Source organism: Culex pipiens, chromosome 1, assembly GCF_016801865.2.
Source record: "Culex pipiens pallens isolate TS chromosome 1, TS_CPP_V2, whole genome shotgun sequence".
Classification (NCBI taxonomy): Eukaryota; Metazoa; Arthropoda; class Insecta; order Diptera; family Culicidae; genus Culex; species Culex pipiens.
In genome coordinates this window covers 53,876,402-53,890,689 of record NC_068937.1, presented here as the reverse complement: position 1 = coordinate 53,890,689, position 14,288 = coordinate 53,876,402, and the positions used below count along the sequence as shown (strand labels likewise).

At 38.0% G+C, this 14,288-nt stretch overlaps 1 protein-coding gene across 1 annotated transcript; it reads right to left on the bottom strand.

Annotated features, from left to right (window-relative positions):
* Window positions 1-402: 402 nt before the first annotated feature.
* On the bottom strand, window positions 403-11,857 carry LOC120412616 (proton-coupled amino acid transporter-like protein CG1139). Its single transcript, XM_052706051.1, has 5 exons — window positions 11,505-11,857; window positions 3,034-3,391; window positions 2,718-2,930; window positions 770-1,397; window positions 403-706 (listed from the first exon to the last, which is right to left on the bottom strand). The coding sequence occupies exons 2-5, from the start codon at window positions 3,385-3,387 to the stop codon at window positions 480-482; spliced, it is 1,422 nt and encodes a 473-aa protein (XP_052562011.1). The 5' UTR covers window positions 3,388-3,391; window positions 11,505-11,857; the 3' UTR covers window positions 403-479.
* Window positions 11,858-14,288: the final 2,431 nt, after the last annotated feature.

Here is a 14,288-nt window from a genome sequence, read left to right as displayed (position 1 = left end):
GAAACAAAAAATTGACATTCATTCAGTCTTTGAAGTAAATCATTTGCTCCAGCCTTCCATCAGATGGGGAACTAAAACGTCGGTCCCGGCATCAGTTGTTGTAAGGTCGTAAGGCCATTCCAGGTGTAGGAGTCGTCTCCCTCTCCAAACCAAGTCTGCTCCGCTGGAGTCGCTGGACGGCTGTTGGACTCGCGATCGTCAGTTCGAATCCCGGGGTGGAAGCCAGACGTGCATCAGCACTTTCTTTGGAGTATAAACAGACTTGGGTGCTTTCTCCATTATCAAGCCTTCGGACTCCTAGGTCCGAGTAGGAACTTACAATAGAGACAGCAAAATCAGTGGGTTGTTAATGCGGATGGTTTGTTTTTTTGTTGTTGTCATCAGGAAAAGAAAACACCAATATTATTTGAAAGCAAAATCTTTAATTGCATTTACAATATCACAAAATAAATCATAAAAATATTTCTAAAAAAAAAGTGTCACAGCTCTTTGAGACTCTCGAAAGTCCCGGTGAGGAAGATGAAGATCGCCAGAACAAGAATGAGACTGTTTTTGAGCCACACCATCCAACAGATTTTTCCGCCCTGAGCCAAACCCAGGATGATCTCCAGCACCGGGGGGAAGACCAACGCCAGCGCTGTCGAACAGAGAGCACCGATTAGGGAGATAAGCGCGCCCACGTTGAGAATGCTTTCGGCCACGATAACTGTGGGAATAAAGATGAAGGATTAAAATAAGGTTGGCCTAAAAGGATACAAGCAGGACTTACAAGTGACCAGGACCATCACCAGCCGGAAGACCAACTCAACCCGGACGGGGTGTGTCTTGCTGTAGCCGATCTTAGAGTGCACCGACGGCAGCATGATCTGGATCGCAACGAAGAATTGGAGCGCATAGCCGAGCAGGATACCCAGCGAGACCATGACCTTCACGCTCTGGGCCAGAATGTCCCCGGGTGGCAGGTTCAACGTAAGGCTACTTTTGACGTCGTCGCCCCACTTGAGATAACCGAGGAATCCCAGCACGGTGAAGATAACCGTCACGATGGCCATTCCCACGTTCAGCACACCCAGCGGACGTCCAAAATCCGACGGCTTTCGCATGGCGTTGTGCAGCGGAAGGACCAGCGCTATTCCTTCGAACGCAAAGATTGCGGTTCCAAAGTACAGTGGCAGTTGGCGCCAGCTGGAGAAGTATTCCCGTTCGCTGAGCGAGGGCAAGTCGCGGACGGCGTACGACGCTGTGATGCAGATTCCGAGCATCATGCAGATGTTCGCGAGGGTCATGCACCAGGCGAGGTATTTGAGGTTTCGGATGAGCGTGGGCAGCAGGATCGGTACAAAGATTATCGCCATGTGGACGCGGATGTCCAGGACGACGCCGTAGTAGTCGTAGATCTGGGAAGAGAAAAGGTAGATGTGAGGACTTGGATGTTTATCTATGTATATGAAACATATTTAATGCACAAGTTATTAGCGATCTATTCGACACGTTTGATGATACAATATTCAGATTATCCTAAATTAGATTTTAGAAAATTTGGATATCCAAATCTTGCTAGATTTTTTTTTTTTAGTTCTTTAATGTCTTCTTAAAGCCAAATTCGAGTCAAATTTGCAGAATTTCATTATAAAAAAAATATATTTTCAATAGTCTTTCGCCGCCATCTTGGCCCTCATCTTGGATTAAAAAAATCCCATATATCTTTAGAGCATTTTTGGAGTAATATTTGAGCGATTTATTTCCAAAACTGTCAGATCAAGACTGTCAGACCAAAGAGCAAAACATAAACAATCTTGGTTTTGGACATAGGTGCTCACATAATTGGCAAATAGGGGAATTATACCCTTTTTCAGCCTATTTCTATTATCGGCCTATCAGCACTTTGATCACAAATTACAGCTTTCATAAAGTGTTTTTGACTGTTCCAAAGTAATAAATAGCTCAAATAAAAGTGAGCAAGCAACTCTCCATTGTTGATACATCTGAAAATGTTGATTTAATAGCGGAAAACGGCAAAAGTGATGAGAATTCAGTAACAACTTTTCAAAAGGGCGAAACCTTTAATGTTTCACAATGATAAAATAGTTGTTTCACCACTTTTTTCTTTAAAAACCCGAAAAATGAACAAAAAACAAAAGGGCGAATCTGTTGTTTACTTCTGCTTTGTGGCGTAACCTGACGGGCTAATCCGTTGTTTTGGTTGAGTGGGTGGCGAATACGGTGGGGCGAAAATGTAGGCACGCTCTTCAAAAAGGCGTAATTTCTTTTTCTCAATTTTTAATAGCATAAACACCTTAATTACTTTCAAATTGCTCTCTATGATGAAATTATTGCTATTTTCTATTACGTTTTGACAAAATTGATGGTTTTCATGCTTTTTTGTGGAAATAGGAATTGATCGAAATTGCAATTTGAAACAACAAAAAAAAAAAAATGGTTTTGATTCAAACAATTTGGCTGCAACATTTTTTTACGACAGAAAAATAATGAATATTTTGGCGTCCTGTAAACAAACATTTAAATAAAACAGTTAAGAGTTTTATTCGTCTACATTAATTTATGATAGCAGTTTTGGTGTTCACCCGAAAAATCTTGAAATTAGTTATGCGGATTTGTGATTCCTCACTCTCTATCATCCCTTGATTTTTTCGTGATTTCGTAATTGAATAAATAAATTCCGAAATCAAGAATCGCAGTAGTCCTAACTTGCTTACCTGCTTCAAATTGTTACTGATGAACCCGAAGTAAACGGTACAAAAGCCCAGCTGGGTGATGCAGATGAACACGTTAACGGCCATCTTCATGTACTTGGCCAACCGGCGCGTCCTCTGGGGTCCATGCTCGAAGCACAGCTCTACCGTTTCCGCAAAGTCCGGTAGCTGTTTGGCGTTCGGCAGCTTGGCCTTTACCTTCGCCGCGCAGTTAAGCTAAAAGTCAGAACGAGAGGTAATGTTATTTATAGCCGGATCGGGATTGATACAATGTAAACTCCAACTTTTTTGTCTATTTGTCTGTGCTAGACACACTCACCAGTAAATGTTGGCTGTGAATGCAGGTGATTCCGAGTAGGACCGTCAGAATAGGTGCCGCCACGATGCCACCGTTGAAGAAGGCCTGTCCCATGGCGTACAGCCCGGGCCCGACGTTACCCTTGAAGATGTGCATCGTTGTCTCCAGGTAGGACGTGGGATGATCGGAATCGATACCGTGGCCACCACCACCACCATCACCTCCGTGGGAATCTTTGCCATCTTTTCCGGTGGTGACACCTACTTCGGAGTCGTTCATCTCGAACGCCGGGTTACTTTGTCCGTTGGCGCCATTTTTCCTAAGTGGTTCCGAGCTGGATGGCGGCTTTTTGGAGGGATCGATTAGGCCGGGCATCGGGCTGGAAATGTTGAGCAATAAATGCAATACCATTTAGTCTATTTCAATTAGTCAAAATCAATTTAGTGGATAAGCATCGTGAGCTACTGTTTGCGATACATAGTACAGCGCACTCGATTCATTGAATGAGCCATAGAAGATTATTTTAGTCGTAATATCACACGCGCAGGCTACTTGAATGAATGGTTGATTTATCTTTAGACTGGTTTCACTACAAATTAGCACAGCTTTGCTGATACACGTGATTAGCTAGGGGAGTTTTTTTTCATTAACTTCGTCAGCTAGAAATACGTCTACGTCATTTCAATACATCATGTAACAAATTCACCACTGAGTTGAAGAAATTTATGAAAAAGCTATAGTCATGATAAACATTTCAAAATCTATGAAAAATAGGTAAGCTATAATTAAACTGGTGAATGCATGGAGTTGATTGAATTGTGCGAATTTCCAAAAGGTTCCATAAGTTTATTTAAAACATATATTCTCAAACGTCATAAATTTGAAACATCAAAGCTCTGGCAAATTTTCAGGAAATTTTTGGTTTTTAACCTAAGGCTGGTGGTTTGGGGCCAATGAAAGGAAATAGAGTACTTTTTGCGTTTCTCTTTGTTTAGTCTTTCGTTATTTGTCGTGGGTGACTTTGAACGACTATGATCGACATCGACATTTCCAAAACTTGTTTTCGTAAAATCGCGATAACACGTGATGGTTACAAGCAAACCCCATACTTATATATATATATATATATATCTGGAGCAACATTTGAAAAGGGCGCATAAGCATTTTGACAGCCAGGACAATTTAGCAAATTCCGAGCCAACAGGTAACTATTTAACAAAACCCGCAGTGTTAAAAGGTAGCTGGAAAGGCCAGCTACTGATTTACATTCTGAGTTTTGTGAAAAAGTTATTTGTTGGCTTGGAATTTGCAAAATTGTTCCAGCTGTCAAAATGCTTATCCGCCCTTTTCTCGTGTTGCTCCAGATATATATATATATATATATATATATATATATATATATATATATATATATATATATATATATATATATATATATATATATATATATATATATATATATATATATATATCAAAATTTGTGTAACTGTCTTTGCTTCAACTTTGTAGAACATTGTCATACTGTCAAAAATCTACCTTCAACGATACAAAAAAACGATTTTTTTGTTTTGTTCTAAATAAAAAAATATCTTTGTGGGTTATTGCAGATTCAAAAATGAATTTAAATTTCCCTTAAAATGACATGCCGATTTTTTACAGTTGAGTAACAGAGGTTTATAACTATTTTCGCATTGAATTATGTAATGATGAAAATACGTTTTTTCGGATATCGAAAAATGGTCTCAAAGATGCCATATTGATCAGAAAATTAGTTCAAATTCATCCCTAGTAGTCGGCTGAGCGAATTAAAGTATCAAATTTCCATGCAAAACTTGTGCTTAGGCCGTTGCAAATACTTTTCAAAGTTTATGTCTCCCCCTTCAAAATCGGTCCGAAAAATCAGGGGGCAATTTTTTTTTTTCAAAAAACTTCAAAATTTAGAATCAGAAGTTTTATCAACTGAAGACAATTTGAAATACATTTTCTTGCGTTTTAAATCATATTTAGCATGTCTGGGATCGATTAACAATATTTTGATTTTTTGTAGAGTTTTTATTGAAAAGTACTGCAAAAAGTTTTTTTTTCGGCGAAAAAAAAAAATTTGTCAATGCTTAAATATTTTCAATACTAACGATTGCACAACAACTTAGCAGGAGTAAAATGCATTTTAAAACCCTTTTTTCATTTTAATTCTAATGCCATGGCTTGTAATTTCCATTTTAATTTGTTTTGCCCCCCCCCCCCCTCCGCGACTTTGGGCAGTGTCAAGGGACATAAATTTCAAAAAATAATACTCTCAATAGAGTTTAATGACGTTCCGCATACGAACACTAGCGCACCATTTGGTTGTGCTGGCTTAAAAAATTTAACCTCACTTTATTTTCTTGTACTTACTCGCAATACATACGCAGGTAGATTACTCTATAGAGTTATCTAAGCCCGAGTTCACGCACACTAGCACCCCATTTGTTTTGCTAGCGGGTACAAAATTTAACCTCAATCTTTTTCGTGTACGTACACGCAATACATGCGCACGTAGATAACTCTATTGATTTCTCCGTTTGACAGTTTTCGTGCGTCGATTGGTAATTTTGATTTCTAGAGTAAATTTTCAAAACAACCTATGAGTCATGGGTTTCCTATGCAGATAGGACCTTTAGAAAATTAATCTAGATTTGAGATTTCTTTCTTTAACAAATTTAGCGTTCTTTAATTTCAACGAATCTTATTAATGCTCAACTTTGCGTAGTAGACCTGTCCTAGAAAAGAATTGAAAATAAATAACTCTGTCTGCAGCAGCGCGAAGTTTTATAATTGTTTCAAATTGCGAGCAGTTTTATATTTTTAGAACTGCCGGAAATGAAACTAGAACACGGTGCTCGCAACGCGCTGATCTAAATGTTGTTTCAAAAAAATGATTTTAATTGTGTGCGTATGATTATCAACACAGCATCATAGTGTGTGTGTAAGAATACGTGGATATCTGTATATATCTGATTTTTTGAAACTGAGTTCTATTCCAGTTCCAAATCGTCTCACGGTTGAAACAAACTCGTCGAGCAGTTTTATTCCGGTTCCAAAATACTGCTCGAAAAATAAAACTGCAACTCCGCGTTGCGGGTGGTCTGTTTCAGTTCTATTTGAAAAATGAAACAGCTAGAACAAAGTAGAGCCGCGTTGCAATCAGTCTTAGACTGTCTGCAGCGCGAAGTTTTATAATTGTTTCAAATTGCGAGCAGTTTTAAATTTTTAGAACTGGCGGAAATGAAACTAGAACACGATGCTCGCAACGCGCTGATCTAAATGTTGTTTCAAAAAATGCTTTTAATTGTGTGCGTATGATTTTCAACACAGCATCATAGTGTGTGTGTAAGAAAACGTGGATATCTCTATATATCTGATTTTTTTTTGAAACTGAGTTCTATTCCAGTTCCAAATCGTCTCACGTTTGAAACAAACTCGTCGAGCAGTTTTATTTCGGTTTCAAAATACTGCTCGAAAAATAAAACTGCAACTCCGCGTTGCGGGTGGTCTGTTTCAGTTCTATTTGAAAAATGAAACAGCTAGAACAAAGTAGAGCCGCGTTGCAATCAGTCTTAGACTGTCTGCAGCGCGAAGTTTTATAATTGTTTCAAATTGCGAGCAGTTTTAAATTTTTAGAACTGGCGGAAATGAAACTAGAACACGGTGCTCGCAACGCGCTGATCTAAATGTTGTTTCAAAAAAATGCTTTTAATTGTGTGCGTATGATTATCAACACAGCATCATAGTGTGTGTGTAAGAATACGTGGATATCTTTATATATCTGATTTTTTGAAACTGAGTTCTATTCCAGTTCCAAATCGTCTCACGGTTGAAACAAACTCGTCGAGCAGTTTTATTCCGGTTCCAAAATACTGCTTGAAAAATAAAACTGCAACTCCGCGTTGCGGGTGGTCTGTTTCAGTTCTATTTGAAAAATGAAACAGCTAGAACAAAGCAGAGCCGCGTTGCAACCAGTCTTAGACTGTCTGCAGCGCGGCTCTACTTTGTTCTAGCTGTTTCATTTTTCAAATAGAACTGAAACAGACCACCCGCAACGCGAAGTTGCAGTTTTATTTTTCGAGCAGTATTTTGAAACCGGAATAAAACTGCTCGACGAGTTTGTTTCAAACGTGAGACGATTTGGAACTGGAATAGAACTCAGTTTCAAAAAAAATCAGATATATAGAGATATCCACGTATTCTTACACACACACTATGATGCTGTGTTGATAATCATACGCACACAATTAAAAGCATTTTTTTGAAACAACATTTAGATCAGCGCGTTGCGAGCACCGTGTTCTAGTTTCATTTCCGCCAGTTCTAAAAATTTAAAACTGCTCGCAATTTGAAACAATTATAAAACTTCGCGCTGCAGACAGTCTTAGGGTTCGATTATGTTTGAGTAATAGTTCTAAATATTTACAATCAATTTTAAATATTTTACTATTAATCAAATTACATAAAATGATAAGAAAAACATTTGGAATATGTTAACAATCAAACATCAAACATTCTAACCCTAAGTTACGATCCGCTCCCTCAGAGTTCATTCATCCATGGAGCGTGAACACTCTAATTCAAGCTAACTGATAGTAGTGGTGGTAGCGTCGCGGCGCCCAATTAAAGGTCTAAACTTAGCCAGAAGACAAACTCGTCAATCGTCGCCTCCGCCGCTGTTCAAGCCGGTTCAATTGGCTGATGGTGGCAGCAGACGCGAATAAAAAGAACACAACAAACGCCACGATAAATGGCAAAGACGTGTGTTTATGTGTGTGTGTGTGTGTGTTTTGCGTTGCGCAAAAATGTGCCCATGTCTCAAGGTGGTTTAGGTGAGGAGGTGTGTAGGAGGACGTTTGCTGTTTTTTTTTGTCAAAATTGTTAAATTTACCGTGTCATCATGACACTGCTTTTTTTGCTGATTTTAACAAGTTTTTAAAACTTATTATCCGACAAAACTAGGTAAACACCCACAGAACACCATCTTGGTGGCTGCCTTGATCATTTTCTCTTTCTCTTGGTGCTGAATCATGCCGATCAGATGGTTTTTGGAGGAGAACCGGTTCCGCCTGGGATGGTCAACGCATGGCGGTTTTTGCAAATCATTGCAGGGATACCTATACGGACGTATGGAAACGTCTTTTTTAGGGGGGACATTGTACCTCCAACTAATGAACTCTACGTGAGAAACGGTTGCATCATAATGATTTGGTGTCAAGTATTGCTGGAAACGCTGGAAAGGTGGATAGTTTTCAATCATCATGAATCGTTGTTTCAGACCTTTTTGGCACGCTTAATTTTTATGACTTACAGTTTCAAGTATTTTACTGCAATAATTTTTTTAACGGAATACAAATTCAATAACAGAAATGGGCACTTCAATTCATGATTACAAGAAATAATGCATAAAATATTCAACTACCATGTATATAGTTCAAAAATTGAACAATCTTCACATTTGAAAAAAAAATCATAGAAGTTGCATCTACAATAACACACATGAAAAATAAAGCATGTGATTGTCAGTCTATTTACACCTTAACACGTGCGTTAAAGTGTATCGTGCCGGTACTTGACACAAGTAATCAATCCGGCTGGTAGCTTGTTTGGACAGTTGTAAACGTGCCTAATCAGTAGATTAAGAACACTAGGATGGCTCGAGATGGTCGATTTTTCAGAACATGTTTTTTCGATTTCTTTTAGGCCCCTAAACAACCCCCTAAATTTTTTGAGCGATTGGTTGCGTCCACACTTTGCGCATTGCATTTAATTTTTTTATGGGAATTATGGAAAACCATCTTTTTTACATTTTGAATTTTAGCATAAAATTGAGAAAATTCTCTAAAACTTTCCCGAAGAAAGTATTGTGTAATCTTGCTCCTGTCAAAAGATACAGCTTGCTTAAAACTGGTCTAAAACGTGAGAATTTTTTCAATTTTTACGCTATTATGTTGGTTTAAAAAAATTAGAGAAAAATAAAAATTATAAAAATCAAAATGTAAAAAAGAAGTTAATTCCCATAAAAAATTGGAGTGCAATGCGCAAAGTGTGGACGCAAGCAATCGCTCCAACATTTTATTGGGTTGTTTTGAGGCCCAAAAGGCATCAAAAAAACTTTGTTCTGGTTTGATTTAATCATTTTTAAATTTTCTATATAACGTCGAGCCAGTCTAATGACCACTTGATTAAATTCGAAATAACTTTAAATGATGACATAGTAGTTATTGATAGTAATTCGTGAAGCCTGTTCCAAAATTATGTATAAAATCGAAGAGTGCTGAAAAAAATCGAGTTTTGCTACGAGTAGCAAACAACATTTTTTATTTACAACTCTGTTTTGAAAATAATAACTGTTACTGTCATTCTTATTATCACCAAAAAAAATATCAGTGCTCACTCGCAAAAGTTAACTCGGCCGAGCCTTGTTGGATAAATGTACGAAAAACATCTTTTGAATAGAAGTTTTCAGTGAAACATTTGTGTTACCATTTAAGTTTAGCGTTCGTGTGAATGCTGAATACTCAATAAAAAAGTATTACTTTTCGATACAAGTGTCATAATTCTCCTAGCCTACGTAGCTGTCATTTACGACCCTGCCAAAATAGTCAATATGGTGCTACCAGAACATCGCAGGAAACTGGGCCTGATGTTTGATTGACATCTTAAACTTGTTGACTGCTTCCGTAGAAACCTAAGGTAAGTTGATTGTAGATATGCCATTAACGTGAAGACTTCCATCATTGCCATGATTTTCGTTCAATGATATAAATTTTGCGTCGCTATCAATATTTTGACAAACTTCCTTCTACAAGTTGTTTAGAATAGTGCCCTACACATGCTGATTCCTTTTGGTAACGATTATTCCATTCCTTGCAAAGTTATGGAAATCGTCATTAATCATTGATTGCCAACTAGGATGTCAATGATTGTACCACAAAATTATATAAATTTTGAAACACATTTGATTTAGACCAAAAATTTTTTCAGTGGCTTCGAGAAGGCAACAACTGGCATGTGCTGATTCATTTTGGTGCAGAAATTCGTTAAATTGAATTCAATACAGAGAATTTAAGAGTGAAGATCAATTTTCTTCGAAAATGATCAACGGCTTCACCTTAAACGAATGCTATCCAGATTTTTAAGCGAAGATGGCGCCTTCTATCGGATGGGGAAGTAAAACGTCGATCCATTTGCGTATAAGAGGTTTTGGGTGACTCACCACACATAACCTTTGGACGCCTAGAAATGAGCAGACCCTTGCAAAAGAGACCACAAAAGACCCGGGGTCGTTAAAGTGGATCGCTTTGTTTTTTGGCGTTACGAATGGTGCACGCCCGAAATGTCATAATCGCTCAGTGGTACTAACATTAGAAAAAAAAATATGTGGCTGTCATGCCATGGCAAACTTATTTTGTAATCTTGGTATCACTGCGTGATTTTTAACATTTCCGGCGTGCACTATTCGTATTGCCATCTTCGCTTAAAAATCTGGATAGTAAACTTTTAAGTACTGTTATCTGTGGTGATGATAAGTAGGCCAGTTTGTCATTATAGAATGACAGCAAAAGTAAGAATTCTCAACACGGAAATTTGCCAAAATTGAGGTTTAAAGAGCGGCAAACAAACAAACAAACAAACTAGCACTTTTTTAACAGTAAACTTGCCAAAATCGCAAGCTCCCAGTCAACTCAATCGGAATTCTGAAACGCAATTCAATTCGAGCCGTTTACGAATTCCGCTTCAAACGCGATAACCGATTCGTACACGGAACCGGTTGTTGCGTTTGAAACGGAATTCGTGAACGGTTCGAATTGAATTTCATTTTCAGAATTGCGACTGAGTTGACTGGGCTTGTTTGCGGCAAACTAAAGGTGGTATTAGACTATGACAAACAAACAAACTAGCACTTTTTGACAGTTTGCCTGCTTTGTTTGTTTGCCTGCTTTTGTTTGCTAAATCATCAGCCTGCATACATTACATTACAAAAACCCACTTCGGATAATCGATTCAACTGTTGTTTTCAACTCATCGCAAAACTTTTTTTTCGAGCACTCGTCGTATTTTCCAAATTTTATCCAGATCGGTAAATCTCGTTGGAGAAATTACCTTTCCTGAAAAAAAAACTGTTGCATAAACTACTATTAATGATCTGGTTAAAAGTAATGTAGTCAAATAGGGGTTGTGAAATATTGAAAAACTCGATTTGGTTAGATTAATTTTGGGTTAGTGAACTCAAATTTGAAGTTTAGAAAAAAAAGTTTTTTTTTGTTATTCGATAACCCACATTTTTGAAGACCTTTGAAAAATCGAAGTTTGGATAATCGACTGGATTGTACTTACAACTTGAAATGAAGAAACAGATAGACTTTAACACAAGTATTTCTTGAATTTAACGACAGTCAATGAATTGTTATCAACCAGCTACCTCAATCAAAGTATCATCTCAGGTACCGTACAAGTCATCTTACCTTGCGCACACGCGTCGTCCCAACTCTTTATCTCACGTTCTCTGCCGGCCACTGCCGATGATCGTGATGATGATGATGATGCCGAACAGACTTTACACGCCGTATCGCGTATCTCTCGTGAGCAAACACAAGTTTGTAGACGACGCTAAAGGTTTTTGAACGCGCCACCGCCGCAGGTCGTTAAAGTTTTACCGCCAAAACCTCAAAAACCAATTAAACACGCGTAAAGCTTGGCCTTAAGTGAAAGTTCTTCAAACAAGTCCCGCGATACTAGGAGCCGCGATGATCAACTACCGAAAAGTTAGCTGTGGTCCAAACCGGACCACGGACGGCACTCGACTGTCGGCTCGCGGATGCCGGCTTCAACGAGCTACCTTCTCCTCCTCTTGAACAAGTCACGGCAGGATTCATCAGACGGGTTGGGTTGGTTCATTCGTCATAGTAAATGATCCGTTCGATAAAGTGCAGCGCGCCGGCGGGCGTTTGAGGGAAAGAATGCATTTGCGAGGGAATTGCTGATGAAGGGGGTCGTCCATGAATCAGGCACCTGTGGATTTACTAATGCGTTGCTAAGTCCACTGCTAACCAAGCTCGTTCAACTGGTTGTGTTCACCGTTCGCCACGTGGTGATTTTCAGGAAGTCGTAAAATGATCCCGTTCGAACGCAGCACGTGCTTCAACACCACGTGGTTCATGGATGATCCCCGAATGCTGTATACAAAACAGCAAAACAACATTCATTGTAATGCAGGTCGGTGACGTTTTGGCGCTGCAATGGTTGACCTTCAGGAAGCAGGCGTAGCCAGAACTAAACATCTAAATACAAAAAGTGATAGTAAGTTGCGCGGGTGTACAAGGGAGAAGTACAACGAAGACGCTAGTACTGCTAGTGGTAGGAGGTAATATAGAAACGTTAGACTTGCTCTCTTAATGATGGTGGATGAGTACGACGTTAGGACGGGATGGGCCTGCAGTCGGAGGTTGGTTCAGCTGCAGAGATGATAATTACCGGATTATGCAAATCCGGTGCGAGATATCCGAACCATTTAGCGCAGTGACAAACGGGCGAGGTTTGTTTTTGTTTTTTTTTTGTTGACGAGGAAGTAACATTGAGTGGAAGAGGAGGACAGATAATCGAAAGATGATGGTTTTATTAATAGAAAAATGAGAGATTAAAAAAAATAACAGCTAATTTTCCGAACTGTATTGTTGTTTGAACACTCCGCGCTCAAACTCAATCCTAATCAACGAATCATCTTTGCGGTTAACTATGTGCAGTTGGCCTGGCCGTTTAGAATAAAAGGATGTTGGAAGTTATCGCCCCTACATTCTCCAGGATGCTTCTGAAAGAATGGCTGCGCAAGGGTTAGATTAGATTAGAATAATTGAAGCAGAAAAAAAGTTTCTTAAAAACGCGCATAGGACATATTTTGATTACGGTGTTTGTGAATGACCCCTCGGACAAATTTAGAACAAATTTCTGTCGAAGGGGGGGGGGGGGAGGGGCACGGGACCCCCAGGCCCCCCTGGTATTGCCAGTGTAACAAACATATGTATTCAAAAAGATTTTCAAAAGGCTTGGAAGCGTTTACAAGCAGAGTGGTTACACTTTCGCGAATTTCGCGATTTTCACCTTATTTGGCGTGGATTTAGTCATTGATGGCGCAGATTTCGTGGATTTTCGAAACTGAAACATATTTTTTTTCATTAAATCCACTAGTTCGTTAAATTATATTCAAAAAAAGTATTTTATTCCGATTTGAATTAGAGTTAAGAGCTTTTAAAAATTTCAAACATTATTTTAGAAAGTTTAACATTTTATTTTCAATTTGTTATTTAAAAATTCTCTGATTTTCCATGGCTTCAAATATCATTGAAAATGAATCAGTATAACAATAATAAAACTTAGATTTAGATTACAACCTTTAACACCTAAACTCCCAAGCTCGAGAAAAAGGGGGAATTTGTATGGAAAGAAGAAAAGTCATACTTGTGCTTGAACAGCGTTCTACTTTGTAGATGTAAACAAAGTGGGATCATTCGAAAATCACGATAACAACCCAGTAAATGTTTTAAAAATTATTAAGACAAACTTAACCATTTATAAAATATTTCTACTCAAAATATTATATATATTACCCCTGTTTAACGGTATTATTTTTTCAATAACTTCAGATTTTTTAGCTATGGCATGATTTTTTTTATATTTTTATTTTTTCTTAATGATTATTTCCGAACAAATGGCTCTCGAGATCTATTTTTCCAAGAGAGACATGTTAAGCAAACTTGTTTAACTGTCATAACTGTTTCTCTGAGAGCACCTCTTTGATTGATTAAACTTTTTGTTTCTTTTGAATTAATTCTGAAGAGTTTGGCTTGTAAGAACTTTAATTAAGAATATATCTAAAATATGTTTAAAATTTTTATGTAGAATAAACTTTATGAATTCATAATCTCCTGCAACATCCCAAAATAAATTGAAGATATGATATCTTATCATTAATTTAACTTGAATTGAAAAAAAAGTGTGCCTCACCCAAATTTTCGTAAAATAGGTAAAATGGTTTAATTTTAATGCTTTATAAAAAAAAATGCGCTGGGGTTTGGTCTGGTCAATTTGTTATTGGTTTTGTAGTTTTATTTATTTATTTTTTCACAGCTAAAAAAGTAGTAATCCAGCTGCGTGTAAAACGCCTGGGTGTAAAATAAATATTGCATTATTTTATGCAATTTTATGTAATTTTACACCCTGAAATATGTAGCCCATCAGTATGGGAAACCTAC

What these genes read in the sequence shown, in the direction of transcription:
- LOC120412616 (XM_052706051.1), bottom strand. Translation starts at nt 3,387, where the DNA reads ATGCCCGGCCTAATCGATCCCTCCAAAAAGCCGCCATCCAGCTCGGAA. An exon ending in TTCACAGCCAACATTTACTG is followed by an intron (nt 2,931 to 3,033) that starts GTGAGTGTGTCT and finishes TCTGACTTTTAG; the next exon opens with CTTAACTGCGCGGCGAAGGT. An exon ending in TCAGTAACAATTTGAAGCAG is followed by an intron (nt 1,398 to 2,717) that starts GTAAGCAAGTTA and finishes TTCTCTTCCCAG; the next exon opens with ATCTACGACTACTACGGCGT.